Source organism: Xiphophorus maculatus, chromosome 17 (genome assembly GCF_002775205.1).
Source record: "Xiphophorus maculatus strain JP 163 A chromosome 17, X_maculatus-5.0-male, whole genome shotgun sequence".
NCBI lineage: Eukaryota > Metazoa > Chordata > Actinopteri > Cyprinodontiformes > Poeciliidae > Xiphophorus > Xiphophorus maculatus.
Genome location: NC_036459.1, coordinates 4923734 through 4945699, shown reverse-complemented (window position 1 = coordinate 4945699; position 21966 = coordinate 4923734). Strand labels below are relative to the sequence as shown.

At 38.4% G+C, this 21966-nt stretch overlaps 1 protein-coding gene across 1 annotated transcript in view; it reads right to left on the bottom strand.

Annotated features, from left to right (window-relative positions):
- The window catches only part of exoc4 (exocyst complex component 4), a 118051-nt gene that overhangs the window by 92069 nt on the left and 4016 nt on the right, over positions 1–21966 (bottom strand). The window contains exons 4-9 of the mRNA XM_005807412.2: positions 20611–20804; positions 18342–18451; positions 16545–16645; positions 15654–15808; positions 10579–10759; positions 850–995 (exon numbers count right to left, since the gene is read on the bottom strand). Coding sequence (XP_005807469.1) covers positions 850–995; positions 10579–10759; positions 15654–15808; positions 16545–16645; positions 18342–18451; positions 20611–20804 — 887 coding nt within the window. The remainder of the gene's footprint in view (positions 1–849; positions 996–10578; positions 10760–15653; positions 15809–16544; positions 16646–18341; positions 18452–20610; positions 20805–21966) is intronic.

The window sequence follows — 21966 nt, the reverse complement described above, 5'->3', positions numbered from 1 at the left end:
CTAAACTATATAAAGCCTTGTTTTGTCATTGTGCATGTTGGTAATGAAAGACTCTTCAGAGTATAGTAAAGCTTTTCTCTCTCTGGGTAAATTTAAAGCAAATTTATGGATTTATGTGACATTAGAATTATACTGATATTCTTAAACTGTCCCTTGCACCTGCAATATGTTGACACTAACTTGTTTTGTTTTTATTATGCATTTCGATGCTAAGTATTATGTTGTAACAATGTGCCCTCTTAACCACCTTCTTGCTTTAAAAAAACAAGAGTAATCTCAAAGGACCTCTTGATTTATTAAAGGTCAAAACAATATTAAAGCTTAACATCGATATATTATTTGCACAGATACTTTTGGTTTGATTAGTAATAACAATAGCTTTAACAAAACAACAAAATAGCGGTATGTAAAAGGTCAATTTGAAAGTGTTAACCTAATCAGGCTTATTCCCAGCTAACCTACAACCTAAAACAGTTGCACTCTGTTGTCTACAAAAGGTCATGACGACATGACCTTAAAGATTTCTTGATTTAGGCTCAAAACATCCAAGGTATCAGTCATCATCCTTTCTGCTATGTCATTGATCAATGGATGGACACTGCTTCTCATGCGCAGATAGATAACTAATATTATTCTGTGTACAATATCTAGAGTATATTGTGGCTGAAAAAGAATGATCTTTCAATTCCTGTTTTTAAAGAAAAGAGGCAGAATCTCAATAAAGTTGACCTTGACCTTGTGCACACAGTGAGATTTTGACATTCATGCCCAGGATGACTTTAAATATTTGACCATATCGTTACATGTGAAAACCTATATGGTCTTTCAAGCCAAGAAAGGGATTCTTACTTGAACAGTGACTGTTTGGCACGCTGGGGTTTTTTCTTGGCGAAGAAGGCAGCAAACTCACTGCCGGTGCTGGCATAGGAGAGCTGAGCCGACTGCTCAGTGGAACTGCGGCTGTTCTTCACATCCAGATACTCCATCAGCAGAACCTTAAATGCAAAGAGTGTGTTCTGTTAAAGGTAAAATAAAGGCATGAAGACATTTCGTGTTTTGCTTGTGTTATGTTTGAGAGAAACAGGAACTGTCCTTCAGCTATGTGACATAAGCTCTTGTGCCTCTGACAAAAATTAAAGAAATAAAGTAATTTGGATAACCACAAAACTTCTGACAACTTTTTGCATAAGTAAAGTCCAACAAATCAGTTTGTTTTTTTTAGCCTTTTAAGTATGTCAAGTATTTCAAGAACTTTAGCTTTTGACATATATTTCTGTATTTATATGTAGAGTCAAAAACAGGTGTGGCTTCTGATCTATTAGAGATGCAGCCTAACTGATGCTATTGGTTTAATGGAAAATCATATTTAATGACAAAAAGAAAACCTTAAGAAAAATATTAATCCAATGACATATTATGTCTCAATCCTATTACATACCTTAAAAAAGATCTCAACCCTAAGATAGTCTGCAGACATGACAGGAACAGTCTTTTTTCCCCATTTCAGTCCCCTGATCTGTCTGCATGATCAATGCTAAAATCCATCAGCTTCTGATCATGCTTCATAAAAATCTTATCAACTTCTAACAATAGTCTGAAATAAGCACATCGAAATTCTGTCCAGATCCAAAAAAAGTTCACTTCCTCTATCATACTATCTGTACATTCCCTCCGTTTCTTTCATTTGCTCTCATTTTTCAAAGTCTCTTTGAGCTTCAACTATCATTTCTCACATTTCTATTTTTTCCCCCCCGTTTCTTGCTCCGTCTTCCCTCGGTTCGTATTTGCCTCTCTCTCGCCCACCCCTCATTCCTCTCACTGCGAATGCATATGTTCCAAAATAGCCTCCCATATCTAATAGCTTCATAATTTATCAGGGCCATTTAGCCTGTGTGTGTCTAATTCTGAAAGCGCAGTGTGGGTCAGCCCAGAATGGGACAGGAGTAATGGCTGAGCAGATGGAGATCCATCCCGACCATAATGATGTAATTAACGCTGTGCAGAGCATTCCCTGTCATGCATGGGAAAGCCTAGGGTTGATATCTGATCCAACACAAAGAAGCAACCATATAAAGTGAACTATGTAATGCAAGCAGTTTTCTTTCAGAGCTTCTGATAAGCTAATAAAAAAGATCTTTTAAAGGAGGGTTAAAACTATCAAGTCAACTTTAGAAACTTTTAAGAGATCTCGTTTCAATTAAATCAGTCTGGGCTCTTTGCAAGTGTTTACAAATTTAACAACATGTGTTAATCCACAATCTTTTACCAATTAATCACTCCCCAACACAGTTCCCCAATCACAACAGCCGAGCTTGACGCCATATCACACTTGCCGACCCAAAACTTGCAGCAACGTGGTGACCAATTGCCACTGGCCTTGTGCTGCAGCTAATCCCATCAGTGTATTAATTACTAATGATGAGCTGACGGAGTGAAACTCCCCCCCCCCCTACTTGCTTGCAAGCTAACACCCAAGCGGACTTAATGAAATGCCATTGCTGGGCTGATGAAGGGGCTCCGACCCCTCTTAAATTGCATTAGCCCAGAGTCAGAGTGAACTTTGCAGGCAATTAACTGGACCGTTAGGACACAGAGAGTGATGGGAGGCAGATGATAAAAATGATGGAGGGAATTAGAGACAGAGAGATAATGATGGGAAAATAATTGTTTTATGGAAAAATTGTTTTAACCAAAACTTACTATAGAGATCATGTTGGTATAAATGAACCAACTCCTTTGAGACTCTTTGTTATTTATCTTTAATAATCAAATCCTGCCACAGTTATATTCTATAGAACCAAAATAAACTCTTCAATTACAAATTGATCTGGTTACAAAGTTCCAGCTACATGTTGCCTTTAAGCCTAAAAGGAAGATATGGGCTTAACACATTTTAATATGCTGCAATTATTAAACAAAAACATGCTGTTTTGATGTTATTTGTGTTTGAAGAAAAGAACATCTATCTTGATTGCTGTCACATATTGAAGACAATCAGTATTTGTTGGAGCCCACCTTGTCTTCATTTTGCTTTCTCATCAATTGTTGGGAAACAAAAATTTTTAATGCCAGTTTTGTCCCATATTTTTCCACATTTCTTGATGATAGTATTATCTGTGTACCATGGTAAAATACACAATTGTAGAAATATTCTTCAACCCTTCTCCTGACTGATGCCTTGTACACTAAACAGAAACAATGAATGTGGAAACAGTTTCTGTGACTAATTCTAACATTCACCTTTTAAAGATTCCAAAGTTAATATTATTAAAGAAAAAGTAAAAAAATTGGGAGGTACAGAACTTAAACTGATTGAACACAATGGTGAACCTGGATATAAATGCTATTATCTAAAGTCTAAAGCTGGGGTTGAATGAGAATGCATAAAAAGATAAGAAATTCAGAAACAAAAGATAAAGACAAGATCAGCAACGTGATTGTGGTTACCAAAACAAAGAGTTGCTTCAGTGACTGCAAGAACATAATACAAACGCACAACTACACACGCATACACACACAAGTAAACAAATTCAATTGTCCACATTGATAATTAGTAATTGGTCCCAGAGCCCAGTTCCAAATGGGTGCCTGTTCTAATTTAGTTAAATCCCTGGAGCTTTGATAAGGTCTTACGCAAGCAGCACAAGCACTGAAGACCTTGAAATGAGGATTCACAAACATTACACAACTGTAATCTTTGAACTCTATTCTTCGCTTTACACCCAGAATTTAACAAGCTTTCTAAGTTTCTGTCCTGTTAGAATAGCTAATGGTGAGAATCAGTGAAAACAAAAAGCATATTGCATCTGCTTCTAATTTAGTTGTATCCTGATAAGTATCCTTGCTTCTATTAATTAGATCTGATGACTTTCATTAAAAGGTCAGAGAGAGTTGATTAATAAAACAGCAGAGGAAGAAACAAACCAGCTAAATTCACTAAAAATTAAAAGTCACGAAGCAACAAATAAAAAATAAAAAACAAGCATGTAATCATGTAGAACATGTGCAAATTTATCCCGGCAAATTAGACGGCTAAGAGCAAGGACTCAAAAGTGCATGTTTGAGTGCGTGCGTGTAGGCGTGTGTGTGTTTGTGTGAGACGGGCCACAAATAAAAATAACACATCTCTGCAGGGCTTCCTTTACAATCATTTCCACCAAAACTATTCAATCAAACTCGTTGTGCAAACGAATTGCTTGGGTCGCGTCCCAAGCTCAAATCAGTCCGCTGCCTGAGTGCAAAGTTAAATTAAAATGGAGAGAAGCTTAATGGAAGTCTGCCGCTGTAAATCATTAGTCATCTATTCGTTCATCTCTAAAATGCCCTGATGCTTTCATTCATGAAGCAAGCGCGTACTCACCTTTTATTAGGCCCCAACAGCCAAAGAATTAGAGCAATTAGGAGAACATTGCTCAAAGCTTTGCAGGTGAGCACTTGACATAGGGTAAACCTAGCAGTTGGTTGGCTGAAATTAAAGGCGGATATATAATTTTGTTTTCACATATTTCCTGCTTCCATCCATCTCTGTGTTCAAGAAGTCTTAAAAGCAGCCGAGAACAATGTCTACTTTGTTCCTTTCTCAAGGCTTAACAGAAATCGTCTGTTTTCTCGCTAAATCCCTTGGCAAGCGTCTTGTCACTAAACATATTGACTGATATCCCCGGCTGCTAGCTTGAAGTTTAAAGCTGCAAGTGTCCTTGGCCGTCAAAGAGGGGCTCTGTATACATCCTGTATTGATTGTGCTCCAGAAACTTCAATAACCTTCACGAGTTGTGATGGAGCTCCAGCAGCAATTCTCTCTCAGCACCAGACTCCTGCTAAAGCAGCAGGGGTTCCCACCTCAAGCCGGCTGCAGGCAGTCGATCTTTTGAAGGCTACGTTGTTGACTGGAAGGAACGGAGAGAAAGATGTAGAAGCTGAAAACTTCTGTCCTTGGTACAACCCCAACAAGTTCTGTGGCCATGCGTGATTATTGTTTAAAACAAAGGAGACAAATTGATTTTTGTTGCACTAAGTGTTATGTACTAAGTTTATTAGTGGCAGAGTTTTTCTCAACAAATTCTCTGCAATACTGTCAAAATTATAGGTAGAGGTACAGATGTCCACATACATCCCGAACAAAGTTTGTTTTAATCACCAACTTTCTGGATGGATATTTGAACACTCTTCTCAGTATTTGTTAAGTTTCTAAAAATTGATTGACTATTCCTTACATTTTGAACTGGCTACTAACCAGGGATAAAAAAATAATAATAATCATGTGGAGGTAGGGGCCACTGAAGAAGCTTTTGGTGTGCAATTCAAGAAATAGAAAATTGGTTAGGATAACAACTAATAACCATAAAGGCAACAAAAACTGAAAACTGCTGGAACACTGGTGTTACTGTCGACAGTGAGGCAGCTTCATAGACTCAACTTTAGCAATATTTCATTGTCGGCGGTATTGACGCATTACACCAAATTATAAAAATGTAATGTTTTGAAATGGTTAAAGCAACTTCGACTTCTAGAAGTGCTTAGACTTGCCTGTTTTTGATGAGAGCAATTCTAAAAATCCAGAATTGTGGCAGCATGGCGGCTCTGTAATGTTGGTTGTGATTTGTTCTTTTTGTAGACTTTAGTTCATGATTTCTTTAAGATGTATTGCTTGCTTGGACAATTGTTCCACAAGTGGATGGATGCTTTGCAGCTGCAAGAGTTCATGCTCTTACTTATTTTTATTTTCAGGTAGTTTTATGATGTATAACCATGGCAACAAGGTATTGTTTTTTTAAATGACTCTTGATTCTTCTACAAGCATTTGACAAAGCCTGCAGTTACTTTTATTTAGTAGATGAGAGATGGTGGTGGTGGATCGGGGAGTTGCTGAGAAGAAAGAAGCCTTAGAACAGCATCATGGTATACTTCACCGCACTCCAGCAACATATAAACATGATAATGCTCTGGAGGACATAATGAACATGACATTTTGATTAAAATGTCAGTCAAGAACATGGTAGCAATGTCTGTACTTCATATCCAATTAATAGAGGCTTATTGTCTTCTTGATTCTCTCTGCCACTTCAATTTGCTTTATATTCTGTCTGTTGAGGAGGCAAAAAGTAAGAAAAAAAATTCAAAGCCTCTTCCATATGTTGACACAAACATGACACAGCCTTTTGTGTTGAGTAATCTGTGTCGGCAAAGGGATTAATTTATGAAGCAGATTTAGATTAAACCACAGGCTCTCTTCTCTTCCACATGACACGTAAACAGAGGAGCATTACCAGAAATACAAGAGAAAATACAACTGAGCATCTACTGGAAATGTAGAAAGGCAATGCAATAAAACAATATTCACAGAAACCATCAAAAAGGCATCCATCTTAGCACTCATGTCAGTAAATGTTAATAAACATTTCAAGGTCTAATCTGAACTTGATATTACAAGAATCTCCTCTTTCAGAATATCGATCATCGGGATCCGTCCGTATTTTCGGATGTAGTTTCTAAAGTCCCTCTGCGTGCATAAGAAGCACCTCATTAAAAGTGAAATTTGCACTCTGGTCACATCCCAGGAGCAGACAATGGACGTGGCATGCAGGCAAATAGCCACAAATCCTTGCAGCGTCCGCAAATGGCAACCTAATTAACAAACTTCCAGGCATCAGACCAAACTGTAGACAAGGTGAAAGGGTGATGGACAGGAGCAGCCACAGACACCTTACTCTAGATAAAGATTGGGCCATCTTAATTGTGAATCCATGTTGAGGTTTGTGAACTGTGATCTTTAATAAGCCGATAGCCAATTGTCTGATAGCTTGTAACTTCTAACATAACTGTGAAGAAATGCAGATGTTTCTTTGCAAATAATTTCACTTAAGTATCGTCTTATTAGAAGTGTGAGGCCGACAGACCAGCTCAGCAAGTAAACAGTACACCTGAAAAGAAGAAAAAGGCAACAAAAAGAAGGGTATACGTGCAGGCTTTTGCAGCAGTGTGGTGCTGCATGCTTAGAGATGTAAATTCACTGATCCCGCAGATAATCAATAAACATACTCACAAATTCATCAGAGAGCGATTTGAAAAATTGCGCACTGGCTTTAAAGTACACCTTCCTACATCAATACCACTGATTACCCTGCAGTTTTTTATGCTTTGAATCAATACTTCCACACTTAAACGACACAACCCGCAGAAGTATCTTGGGCCTTTCTGAGCAAGGATTAGAACTGCTACATGAATCCTGACTTTCAAAAGCTTGTTTACCAACTCCACTCTCTAAACCTACCGAGCCCACATTGATGAAAGTCGCTTCTCTGCCAAGGCCTTGTAGCTGTGTGCACCCTATGTTTCTGTCAGCTCCTGCAATCGTCTGCTAGTATGTCATGTGTAAAGGTCAACCTGGTTTCTGCACCTCTCCATGTGAAGGGGGAGAGAGAAAATAACACCTATCAAAGGTTTCTGTGGATGTCAAATACAAGAAATGCAATGAGAAGCAAGAGTCATGTGGGGATATAATAATTTTTTTTGTAAATGGGGGCTTGGTAGGGGTAGTCAGTAAGTAAATGGATGTAGAGAGTGTTTTCTGTGAGAATTAAAAAATAGCCCAGCACTATTTATACTTGACACCTTTGAATATGTCATTCTTTGGCTAAATTGAATTGTGGTAACAGTTTTTTCATCTGTTCTGACATCTTATTGTGTTATGCACTTTTGTTCAAATCTTTGCATTTAAAGCAAAAAAGGGAAAAAATCTATAGGGGTTTAACAAACATTTAAAGATGTCGAAATTCCATATTTCTCCACATTTAATATGTAAATGGGTGGGTGGAAGGACAAATGAATGGGCAGAAGGACAAGCAGATAAACAGATGAATGGTAGAGAGAAGTAATAGTAAATGGACACAAATACATAAAGAGAAAAGTGGAAGCCTGGATGGAAGAAAACTTAAAACATAACTTAAAAATATCCAACACAACAGAAACACCCCTCCAGACAGAACCAACATGACGAAACTCAGGCCTGTGCTGGTCTTAAGGTCTGAGATATCAGCTGGATCACTATCCAATAAAACCTGACAGAGCTGGTGTGGGAGCTGTAGGAATTTAATTTCTCTCATTGCTGACATGTGACACTTTAAAACAAAGAGCTAAATGAAGGGGCGAGGGGAATTATGGGAGTTCGGAGAAGAAAAAAAAGGCAGATAATAAGATTAAGGAGGAAATTACAAGGACCAAGAGGGAAATGCAGAAGGTATTGAGAAATAGAAATTGTGATACAGAGGCAGCAGGAATTATGCTGAGGAAGCAAAGAGCAAGGGAAATGCAGAGTGAGAGAAAAAAGAAAAAACAAATGGATAGATGTGGGTCCTTCTTATTGATATTATCAGTCAGAAAATAATAACACAAGTGACTGAGTAAGAAAACCTCATTTCACATAATGAGTATTCTAATCAAGCGATTCTATTATCTCACATGAGAGACCCAAGAGAGATTGGAGCCACTGGCAATTGTGTGCTGGCTGTGGTCAAACACTGAGGAATGGTTTCCTGCCATATAAAACTGTACTCATACAGCAGAGCAATTACACCGCATGCCTATGTACCACTAAAACCCTCAAAATACACACAAATACCCCAAAACACTCTTCGTTTTGTGTCTTCATGCATGCCAGTTGGAAAAAGCTCAACCTATTGGAGGCACAGTCTCATTGTGGGAGTTAGACATGAAAGGGCTTTCAATTTCACTCGGCAGAAAGCATTCCATCGTTTTATTTATTTTTGCTTTTACGTGATCGATAGAAAGAAACACTGGGCTATCAATTACCATGGCAGCAGCCAACACGTCCAAGTCCTCCACAATAGAAAAGCTCATTTTCGCCTGAATCTTACTCTCCGAACGTAAATAAACTGAGGCATTTTCTACGCTTTGTGCCAATATGATGTATATGTGAATGAATACATAAAATAGTATTTAACTATACTTTTTCTAATACTTTTGTTGAAAACTGCCAGATAATTGCTGCAAATGACAATTTAAAGACTGTCCGTGAAGAAGCTCCACATGAAGCACCATATTTTGAGATATTAACACACAAAAGGAACAAACACACACATACACACACCAATCAGTCTGAGAGCAACAACTGTCGCCGATTTTCCACTGAGAGTCACTGCAGGGTCATTTCAACAGCTGTTCATCTCCCTCAACCAATCAAACAGGAGCAGGGGGATCAACAACCAAGCATAAATACATGCCAATTAAAGAGCCTAAAATTAATCCAAGCAATCAAGCCTTCTTTATTTTCCTAACCACATGAAAGAATAAGTAGCTCCTCTGTAGGTTTCAAGGTTTTACAAAATAACTCATTTTTTTAATTAACCAATTCTTACCTATTTCTTACAAAGGTAAAAAAAAAAAAAAAACATGATATGACTATTAGTCCAAGAACTAAGCCAAAAAGCAGAAGCAGTGGGTGAAAAAGTAATTATACCTCCACAGCCGCCATAGAAAATCGGGGCTAAGCAGAAGCCAGGTGTTGCCAATCTAATTCCCGGCGATAAACTAATCATTAGCAGGTGTGGGCTCATATTTAAAAAATTATGTATCAACTATGTTGGAAAACTGTTGGGTGGGATCATTCAGGTGTGTGGTGCGCCAACGTAAAGCCAAGACATTAGCAATAATATCAGGTGAGCAGCTTTATACAAAACTGTGAAAGGTTATGAAGGCAATTTAAACTTACTGGGGTTTATCATTCTACAAATCAAGTAGGAAAAACTATTAAAAAGAAACTTATTTTTGGCAAGCCATGCTGAATATTGCTCATAAAAACTTTAAAAAAAAAATCCATGCCAAGAGTGCTGCAACATTTCCCACATCGTTAAGACAAAAGACATCAAAGTGGAGAAAGAATGAAGACCCATAAGAATTTACATTTACCGGTTGCCAGTAGCTTTGCAGGCACGACTGAGAAAAAAGGAATGACAATTTTTGGCCCACATGCAAAATGCTGAGTAAAAAAGCTAAAACTGAACATCAACCTGAATACACCATTGAAATGGTGAAGCATGGTGGTGGCAGCATCATGCTGTGGCAATGTGACAAAATATATCTTTGCACGAATATATAGGCCCAAAATTTCTCTACATTCAATAGGGGCCACTTTGTAACTGGTCTTTTAGCCTTTATTAAATTATACCAACACTACATAAATATGTAATGCATTGGTGTTACTATCACTTTATAGTACCTAATTTTAATTTTAGTACCTTTACCTAATTTTCAGGTTCATGACAGACAATGACTAAAATTTTATACTTAATTTATGTTGTAGCATTTAGTAGATTTTAATTCAATTTCATTTTATGTTGCTTTTAGACCAGGTAACCTCCAGTTACCTTGGCAACTGGAGGTAACAGGTATAACTTCAATACCATAGGCAACTACTGTGATGAATTATCAGTTCCATATTTAATATTAATGCAAGTACCAATGCCTTTAAACTATATTCAACCTTTGAACACTTTAATTTGAACCGGCACAAATAACTATATTTGTTACATGTTTTTCTTTTGACTGTTGCAGAAAACTAACCTGCAGCACTGCCTGGATCTTGGCAGATACATCAGCCTGCTCGTAGAGCTTGATCCTCTCCTCATGGGTCACACCCGGAGTGTGTGCAGCAATCTGCTGCATGTGGGCCAGCACCACACTGTGAGCCTGGGCAACCGCCTTGAACTTGTCAAACAAAAGCTCCAGCAGTTCCAACAGCAGCCTGCAGAGGGAGCCAGAGAGAGAAGTACAAAAGGATGAGTGGGGCAATGAGCAGAGAGGCAGGCAACGGAGGGATGGAGAGCACTTGAAGAAATACTCAAAGACAAAATGACTTTATAGTAAACAATACATAGACCTGCTCCACAAACTGTTTTTCTCTTATGAATTTAGAAATTAAAATACAGGTTATGTAAACTGAGATGAAGTGTTTCACAGTTCAGTTTTAATGGCCAACTCTCTTGAGCAGAGACTTCAGCATTTTTCCCCCGTGTTAATAACGCAGCACCTGGATGCCCCTAGAAGGATCCAAATGAAAAGCCACTCTCGTTAACTCTAAATGGCTCTGCTTGAAGTAGAGAGAGCGCATCCAAAACCAAACTGACCTTCTACTACATCTGAGTGCCCTACTTAGCGCTGAAAGCTCACAGTTGCTTCATCTGCCCTAATGCTTTCATACAGACTCTGCTGTACCTCCTTTTGGCACCAGGACGCAGCTTTTGAAGTAAAGAGGGAACAGAGGTTATGTTAGATGAGACGGATGATGACGAGTAACTACTTTATTTTAAAGGGGGGGATTACAGTTGATAATGAAATAATGACACAGTCTATGCCACATTTTTTGTTGCAATTTTTTATCATTTTAATTAATTTCTTCTCTACCTGGCAGAATGGATATTAAATGTTTGGTACTAAATTTCTGTCAGCGTATTAATTCCAACAATAAAGACTGAATAAATCGGGTGTGTCTTCAATGAGAATTTAATGCAATTATATAACGCTAGATCTCCCTCAACAGCCCTTTATTGCTCCTTTTTGGTTAGTTACAAAGTAGCTGCTAGAATGTCTCATGTGATTTTAGCTCTTGTTCCCTTGCACCTTTCAGCAAAGTAATCCATTGGGAGGTGCGGGTCTTGTAAACCATACTTAGCAAAGTTATTTCTTTACACTTTCCTTGCCACTTGACTATAGCTCAGAGCGTGCTTTGTCCCTGCTTACGTCTTACACCGTGCTGCTATCTGCTGGACTGTCTCATGGACATTTTCTCATAAATTAAACCTTGGATGCCGCCTTCTGAAGTAGTTCCCCGCATTACAGAACTTTGTTGCCTTCCTTCAGGCCACCTTTTCCTGAGGAGGAGGATACTAAAATACATCAATAATGCAAAAACAAAGACCGGCATCATTATTCAGAAGTACAGCTGAGGAGAAAAAAGAAGATCCTGGGGGTTAGGAGATAACAGTGTAAACTGATCCCTGAGATGGTAAATTTATGCCCAAAGCTTTACAAAACATAGTGGAGACTGAGGAACTTATTTCTATGCCATACATGCCTTTACACAGTGCCTTGCAAAAGTATGTAATATATATGTAAAGTTTTTCCAAAGATTCTTACTTTGATTTAGGTCTGACCTTATATTAAGCCACACCAGTATAAATGTTTAGGGTTGTTGTTCTGCTAAAAGTCGAACCTTCACCCCACTCTCAATGTTTTGCTGCCTCTCACAGGTTTCCTTCCAGGACTACCCAGTAAATAGCTCCATGCTTATTTCCTTCAACTCTAGCTGCTTCCATGCTGAAGAGAATCATCAACACAGTCAGATGCTGAAACCACCATGTTTTCTCCTGGGGATTTTGTATTTCTGGTGATGTCCAGTATTAGTTTTCCACAACACATACCATTTGGCACATTGGCCAAAAAAGTTTTGATTCAACGTGACAGGAAAAAAAAACCTTCTTTCACATGTGACAGCTGCATTTTTAGGCTTTCAACGTGTAGTGTCGAGAAGAATGATTTTCTTCTTGACACTACATTTTTCAGTTACAAAAGGTCTAGACTTGTGAAATGCACAGCTAATGGTCGTCACGTTTACTAGTCATCAAGTCTACAATACGTAATGCATATTATTGAAGTGGAAGAAGTAATATACATGGTTTTATTTCTACTTAAGAGGAAATTAATAAAAGCTGGTGATGATAAACATTTAAAATATTGCAAAACGTTCAAAGCATCAAGTAGTATGAGTATTTTTCCAAGACACAATTAGTAGGAAGTATTTGCAAGAAAGCATAGATTAACTTTAAAAAAGTGAAATATTTCCTGACTACGCACATGAGAAGGAAAGCCATAAATGCATAACTTATGATTTTGACCTTGAGACATTTTTTACCATGCTTTCCACATTCGGCTCACTCACTCACTCATCTATAGACAGACAGTGAAGTGTAGACAACCGAGTCTTCCTCATTATCTCCCAGTGGAGGCCATCCTAATCCATATCGTCTGTTCCTTGAGACCTCTCGTCTCATTTCCTCTCAGGATCGAAGCTGACACCAGTCGCTCATGAACAGCCGAGAGAAACAGCACAGAGTCTCTAACTAACTGGCCAGCAGCAGGAAAGTGCGTGACTCATTTTGGAAGAACAACAGCGGCATAAAAATTAGATTATCATTAGACTGAGCGTCAGTCAAAGATCATTAAATTACTGTAAATAGGGTTCCGACGTGCTGAGTGAATGCTTGTGAAATATTAAGTGTGCTGGGTCATGATGCCGTCAGGCAAACACGGATATTATTCGCAGCAAGAAGATTTCCAGATTTCTCTGCTGAACAGGTGGAAAAGAAGGAAAACGACGACTAAACCATCTCCTATGCAATGTGCTTGTCCAGATTTAAAACTGGCTTTAAAATGACTTTGACTTTAATTTTGTGATCATTCATTGGATTCTCATATAATGGAAAGGGAATATTCAGGTACATTCCAGTCAGACAAAATGGGTCTTGTTGAGACGTTTATCAAGGACACACACTCACAAGTTTTTACACACATGGCATGTTTCACTTTCACACAAAGTTTAAATCACAACAGTCTCCTTCTTCTTTTCTTCATCATATACCACTCACCCTGTAAAGGGTTTCGTCTGAAATATTTCCCAAAGTAGAAATAAAGCAAACGCTATGACAATGAAGACTTCAAAATACAAAAATACTCACACCCTTCAAACCTTTTTGATATGTTTTGTCACATTACAAGAAGAAACTTTCAGGCTTCAAACCAAAACAAAGCAGCTTGATAATACAAAGCGGCATGATTAGGATACCTTTTTTCCCACATAAATCTAAAAACTATGGGTTTTATTTCTTTTTTGTCACTTTTGGAGTTCCATTTCTAGTCATTCTTTTGTTTTGTGTTCAGCCTTCGTTTTTGAGTTGATCTTTTGTGCACCATTTCGTTTCCCCGGCTCCTGTGAACTCAGTTGGTGTCATTTCCCAGCCTAATCTCCTCTGTTTCACTAGTCTTCCTCCAAAGCTGCAGCCTGTTGAGAATCAACTACCTGTTTCTTGTTCACTAATCGCTGCCCCGTTGAGATTGGAGAGGTGGTTCAAAACTAATGTTTTAGTCGGTAGATGTGCAAAACCACATACTCCAAAAACTGTAATTGCAGTGAAACGTCAGCGAAATGCATTGCACAGAAATTCAAAAATAACTTCTCATGAAACCAATTTTCCTGACTATTATGAGCTACATTGCATTGTTTTATATTTTAAAATACAGAAATTTGAGGCAGTAATATTAAACTATGAGCACTTTTGTAAGGCATTGTATTCTAGTGTTGCATGCTGGGAAATTAGTGTCTTTGTGAAAGACACTACCTATAATATTTGTGATATAAAGACAGGTGTTGGCTTCCTGAAACACTTAAGGAGAAGAACCAAAAGGAAGTTACACACTGACACACTGTTTAAGCTATGAAGAGTTTAAGTGTTGCCTGCTGATCTGCAGTGCTATAAAATATAGTGTGCAATATTCAAGACCATTGTTCCCGACAAGTGCTACATCAGGTGGAGTTTCCATAGCAACAAGCATTGACTTTAAATTGAAACCAACATAGAGAGTACTAGCAGTATATGCATCCGAATACAAACACACACAAACTCCAAAGTGCTAAGTGCTCACAGATGTACACATGAAAGCAAATTCAGAAACAATCTGCAGGGCGTCGGACCTAAAACGAGCTACACGGCGGTCTATTACAGCGAGGTCAGATGAGATTCGACCGCCAACAGGAGAAACAAAGCAAACGGGGCTGGAGAGAACATCCCTGACAGAAAACAAGACGTTCCTCTTAAATGGTTCGGGATCAGTGGACTGAGACCTGTGCTTAGGACTGCATACCATGTATGTATGGCTGCAGCGGCTAACGTGACCGCTTTTAAAATGTGGCAGTCCTATAAGGCAGGTGTACAACTGCTGGTTTGTGTGTATGGGTGTGTTTAACCATGACATGTCTTTGTTTAAAGCAGCACAGTGTTTGTTTTCATGGTCTGAGGCCGGCTGTGTCTCCAGCATTTGGTTTCGCTCTGTTTCACACCTGGTTGACTGTCTGACTATGAGAGTTGTGGGACTGAATGCAAAAAATGTTTGCGTCTGCCTTTGCAGTCTGCTGTAAATATATCTAAAAGACCCATGGCAGTCAGAATATTGATATTGATGCGATAATCAACTCTAATGTTTAACTAAGAACCTGCAGGGAGAAAGACAACCCTCGACTCCTCCAATCAATGGACAGTGTCGCCGTCTTTTATTTAATAACACTGGGTAAGGAATCCTAATGGGAATACTATGGTTTCAGAAGAATAAGCAAACAGGCAGCTTAATAAAAGTCTTATACAGATACAATACTGCTGGGAATATAAGTGGCAGCTTTATTAAGATATTTTTTCAGGGATAATACCAACGCTGTTAATAATGGATTTTTCAAATCCAACTTTGTATTCTAAAGAAGAAAATATTGATACTGTTTTAACAAACCTGCTTGTATCTTCTTTTTTTAACCTTTCATTTGTCAATTGAGCCTTCTTATTTTTAAGCATTGAGTCCTTTGACTTTTACCATACCTTGGCTGGCTCTCCTGTGCCAGGTTTTCTCCTCTCTGGTAAGCATGATCTGCTATCTGAGTGGTGGATCTCTTGACGATCTGTTTCAGCTCGGGCTCCAGTCGCTCCATTATGGCTTTAGTTGTATCGGGAAGTTTCTTCAGTTTTGCAAGGGCCTGGAGAAAATGACCAAGACTTTAGTTAAAGGAAAATTGTCTCACAAATAAGCACCACCAAAGTATATTGAAATTATACATGGTTTTCAAAATATTTCACAAAAAATATTAAAAATCATGATGTAAACTTGTATTCTGTTCCTTTTATGCATATGAACCTAAACAACTTTGCAAGCTACCTACTCAAAAAATACAAAATGTTTTAGAGCTTCCATATATCAATATTTGCAATCCCACGTTTCACTGTGGGGAATCCGTGTTCAAGCTAATGTCCGTCCGTCCATCCATCCGTACGTCCGATGTTACTTGATAAATTATGCTTTGCACGTAGTAAAATAAGATGGGTTCCCAGTAACGGTAGTAGCAAACTGCAAATGTGACTAGCTTTATCCTTGAAATTTTCTTCTACACGTTGTAAATAAAAGGCCACTGCTGTCACAAAATCTAGAGAAAAACAATGTACACACACAAGTTGACTTTCAATATAGGTGAGTTCTAATGGCATTTGCTTCCACTTCATTCAGTAGTATCAAAGTAAAGCACTCTAAGTGCCAACTAGATTCCCACTAAATTAGATTCAAATTTGAGGTTGCACTATTATTAAATGAAGAGCTATAAATATCTTTGTAAATTTTTTTTGCAATTTTTACTGCAGACTTAGGACAAATCTTAATATCAACTGAATCTTAATAGAAGTCCAATCCTGATTTTATATATTTTTAAAAAGTCCATATACCTTGATGAGTATTCCCATAAACTCAGCGCTGTTTTCCTCTGGATCCACTTCAGAAAGGTCTGCTTGACTCAGATCACGAATGTCCTGCTGCAGTTCACGCACTAAAATAAAAAATTGGGTACAATTACACAAATAAATCAACAAGATCCTTTTGATGCATTTTCACCAGTGTATTCTTCTTGTTTTGTTCGTTTTGTAACAGACAAAACACAAATACATAATTTTCAGTATTTAAATCCTCCAGTTCCATCTTTTAAGCACACACACACACCTGAACCTGTCCCCCAAACACCACCCCCACACGCTCAGCAGCTGAGTTAGCCACATTAGCAGCTAAATTGAGAATGGCAGTATCGAGTGATGCTCTAATTTCCATTAGATGGGGCCTCCCAATTCCCCATCAATGCATGTTAGGAGAGTTAATGTTTATAGCAAGTTAATGGACTTTGGGTGTATTTCCTCTTTTCACCCATTCCAACTGCAGCTTGTGTAATAATTATGACAATTACTATCTACAAATGAGGTGCTCTAATGCTATTAGACAAAATGGAAAGCCAGGCCTCTGATGGAAGCCAGTTGCTATGTCGTGACCGTGGTTGTTAACATGGCGGTATATAGGCACTTACCACCTGGTGGCAGCTAATTGTCAAGAGTTCAGCTGGTGTAATATGAGGGGAGCTTTTACTTTTTAGTCCACAGTGTGAGAGAAGTGAACAGATATTTATCAAGCATTAGAAGCAATTTATACATTTGTGTGTTTACTCATTTGAGAGCATGACAAGGGAGTACATACAAATGACAGGACAGCATAGGAGGTGGAGTAAAAGATGGAAAAGAAAGAGGCTTCAAGAAAAACACAGAAAGAGAAAACCGCACAACTTATATATATATATATATATATACACATACAAAACGATATAAATGCATGGGAATGCTTAATCCTGCACAGAAACTTGCTCAGTATCCACTGAGCTAAAACCGATGAGTCGTTAACTTCGAATGCCAAGAGTGGGTGGTGGGAAAAAAGAAAAAAAATGCCTTAATATAAAAAACTCAGAAACACCCAGGGAATGCCAAGTTATTGCTGGATTAACTTTTTTCATTATCTTCTTGTTTGTGTTCCTCCTTGCTCTGCCTGGAAGAAATGTAGTGCTGACTCTATGCCCCTACCACTGAGAAAGAACTCATACATTTCTGAACACAGTTAGGGTTCTGTATTCTCAGCTTCTACCAGTTTGAGTTTAATAGATGGCGCTCCCCCGCTGTGAACGCAGAGACACTGGGTGACTAATGGTACACGTGTGGGGGGGAATGCAGACGGGTGATGATTATATTGTTAGAAAAGAGATGTATGTTATGATCATAGCTGAAGATGTTATGACATGTGCTGCAAGGGGAATGTGGGTGTTTGCCTGTGTGCAAACTTTGTGCGCCTATTTCCTGACATCCAAGAAGGGTTTTGTCCTATTCATTTTTCACAACCTTACTAATGACTTGCAAATGGATCTAACCTAGGGAGATGTTAGTATCCTTTTGTCAAGTGGAACAAAAGAAATATTGAAAATGCATCTCCAAGCTCTAGCCTGGTTTTGGAATTCCTTTATGTTTTCATAGTTTTCCCCTGATGTGAATGGACTAAACATAGAAATGTTTGATTTGTAGATTCACCTAAAATACTAAGTTGACAATTTTATCCTTCTCATTCATTATATAAGTCGACTCTAAAAGAAAAAAAAATATATATATATATATACATATATATACTGTATATATGTACGTATATATGTATATAGATACCACTGCTGGATCCAGGTGTGCTGAACTGTGAAGAGTCCAGAAGCTTGCGTGGAGTTGACAAGCCGCTCACTTCCAAAACAGGCATCGGAGATGTATCTTTAGTCAAGGACCTGAGAGGAGACAAAAACAGTAAAGTGAATCATCACTTATGAAATATTTTACTCTTCATTACATATTTTAATCTGGGAATGCAACTACATAAAAGATGCTGTAGACTAAAGCTGTTGGAGATCATACTGACCTCTTTTACCAACTCAGTTTTCTTGAACTATTCTCTATTTTTGTATTTTTGCTACAATTTCTCCCAGTAACTTGTCTATTTTGTTTGCTCTCTTTAGTTGACCTTTCCATTCAAAAGTGCTCCTGTGTCTATGTTAATCTATGTCTCCTTCATGAACAAGGGTGCTAACAGACATACTGATGCCATGGATATTTTTTGTAATCTTTGTTTTTCCTTCTCATTGAAGGTACTCCTGACCTATCTCTTCTGGGTTTAACTCTGTTTCTGTCCCAGATGAAGTCACTGACACAATTGCTGTCCTCAACTTTTAACTAATTTACTTTTCTTTCCTTCAGACTGGTTTTTATCCGGTGTTAAGCTGTGTCTTTAATGAACAGATATACTGACAAAGCTGTTACTGCCATGAACAGTAAGTCTAATCCCTTTGTTTTTCATTCCCTAAAATGTACGCCTGACTCAGTCTGCGTTTAGTAATATCTCTGTCCAATGGAGTCATTCACTCCATTAACACTGCCAATAACTTTTGGTATTCTTTGTTTTTCTTTCCTGTAAAAACTAAACCGGCAGTTCAAGGCAGTTCTTTCCTTTACCATGTCGCTTTTCCGTTCTCTTGACCCCTACCAGACACAGCAGATAACCGTTCATGTCACGGTCGCTTCTGCTGGCATTTACTTTCTGCTAAACAAGAAGGCTTCTTTTTCAGTCACAACATGCCTTCTATGAATGAGGAATTGCTGCAATGTGAACAGCAAGATATAATAGCACTGACCTCTTTGGACTGATAACTTTGTACTAACTGGTATTATATTACCAGTTGTATCATGTGATTTAGGATTGACTTTGAATACTGACTGGATCTGTTGTCCTTTACATAGTCTTTAGATGACATTTGTTGTCAAATAGTTTTTTCGTGGAAAAACAAACAAAAAAAAAACTCAATGGAACCTGAACTTGTGCAAATAAAAACAATCTCCAGTTAGAAGAAAACACCTTGCATCTCTGTTTGGTAAAGATGGTGCTGCTTTCCAATGAGCCATTTATCAACCCCGAGGTGGGAAGCAAATCCAGGTCCGTTAACTTAGGCGGCATAAACACCGTGTGCCTGTTAAGTGAGTGGGCTGCATGGAGGCTGGTGTGTTGTTAGAGACAACCCAATACAGAAGGGCCAGAACCTGTCACTAGCTGACCCTTATTAATAAATCATTGTGCTTCACCAACCCACAGCCACTGTAATTATAGCATCCCCACAGATACACGCATGTAAAAGTGCAAACAGCACTTTAAATGAATGCTTTCCATGGAAAACGAAAGCAACAAATGTGTGTTCAAAGCCTGCGGGGGAGCATTATTGCTAATAGGTTAGACAGCGGCATAACGAAAGTTAGAAAATGGCCATCAGGTCACAGTTAACCTCATAGTGGCAGTCAAACCTATTCTGTCATTTAGACAATCACTGCCAGAGACACAAGGAAGATGACTTCTCTTGCTGTCAGTATCAAGGAAAACACAGAAGAGGACATGTGAAATAACATACGCATGGTATGTTTCTTAAATAAACAAAGATCAACACCAACTCTGCCAGAAATTACACATTTTATAATTATGTTTAAGTAAAAAATAACTGGTGTTTGCTCCCAGCAACAAACAAACCTTATGCTTGTCATCTGATTCCTTTGTTGCTTTGCAGCACAGCACTGACATGTATAAAAGGCTTAACTGTTTGACAGTAATGTTTTTGGTTCATTCAGAAAATAATTGGAAACTTTTAGTCAGTTGCCATGACAAGGAAATTGCTTACAATGAATACACACTGAATGGCAAAACTTTTTTTCCCCTCATATTAATTCTAATCTATTTTATTTTACTTTGCAAAGCTTCACAGTCGAATAAGTTCAGTGTTTCAATGCCAATATATTCTGCTATTATAGAGAGGTAATAAGATATAATGAAAATCCTCCATAGTGTTAAACTGCAAATCATTTCAAATTAAGAAATGATGTGTTAAGAGTGACTGAAATCCCCTTTTACCCTGGAAGTCGAGAGGCATTTTTGTCCTTGTTCTTGTGTCCGAGGCGACTGGTGGACTTGATGTAGAGGTGACGGTGCAGCTCGTCGATGAGCACTAAGTGGATGTTAAGCTTCTTGTTTTTGAGCTCCAGCCGAAGATCTCCAAGCCCTTCAACCTGAAACAAGGGGCCTTCCAGGGACTCCACGGCTGTCACCTGCAAACAAGTCAAGAGGGTGTTGTTCTTTGCTGTCCGTCATAAACTCTTTGCAAAGAACAGAATAATTACTGAGCTATGAAGTATCATAACCTCACATTAGACTTTGTTCTGAGTCCACTTTTCCACTTATTAAAAACTTCAAAATCAATTTCTCTTTCACGCCACAATAATGCAATTATGACATTTTAAAATTTTCATGGCAATGAATCTTTTGTTACTATGTGTTAATGAAGAGCTGTGTGCATCAAAAAAAAAAGATGATACAGCAACAAAAAGTATATCTGCAAGGTCAGGACAGGCCAGGAGGGAACTGTTAACACAGAGAGATGTAGGGAAGGGGGGGAGAATATGGTGGGCAGGGGGCATAGGTCAAGTTTGTGCTGATGCAAATGAGACTCAGACCAGCAAGTGGATGAGTTAATGTGCTTCATGATCAGCCTCCCTTAGCAAAATATAATAACTTCCTACGCAAGAAAGACTATACATGTGATCTGTGTGCGTGTACAGTACACACTTCTCAGATGTGTCTCAGTCTAATTATATGTGTGCGATTGTGTGCCAGTAAATCGCAGAACGCATGCAGGGGTGCGTGTGTGTGTGTGTGTGTGGAGGAGAAAATGAGGGACGACTGGTTAACATCATTAGGGAACAGGCCTGTCAGCATAATGAGAAATCTGAACCCTCTTGTGAATTTGGAAAGAGAAGAGAAGGTTTATCACTGGCTTCTCCACTCCAAGCGGGATTTCACCTGAGCACACCTGGATTTAGCGATACAACAGGAACAAGGGCATGAAAAGAGAAGGTCGGTTTTTATAAACCAAACCCCTGGGATGTAATGCTGCCATTGCAGAGTACAAAGAGTGCTCAGTTTAAATTTTAATTGAAGAGATAAGCCTGGTTAAAAAAAAAACGCATCCATACAATGTTAGTGAGACGAAGCCAATGAGAAGGCTGGGATGTTTGTACCTGGCCATTAAATGTCTGCTACAATACAAAAAGAAGAGTAAGTGCATGTAAAATTAGCAATAACTTGAAGAACTAGGACTGAATTTCTGCAACAATTTGTTAAAACTAACCAGTTTGGGGAAAAAATAAATTATGTAAGATTACTGGTGCCAAAGAAGTGTGAAAATTTGCGCAAAAAAGGACAGTTGATCAA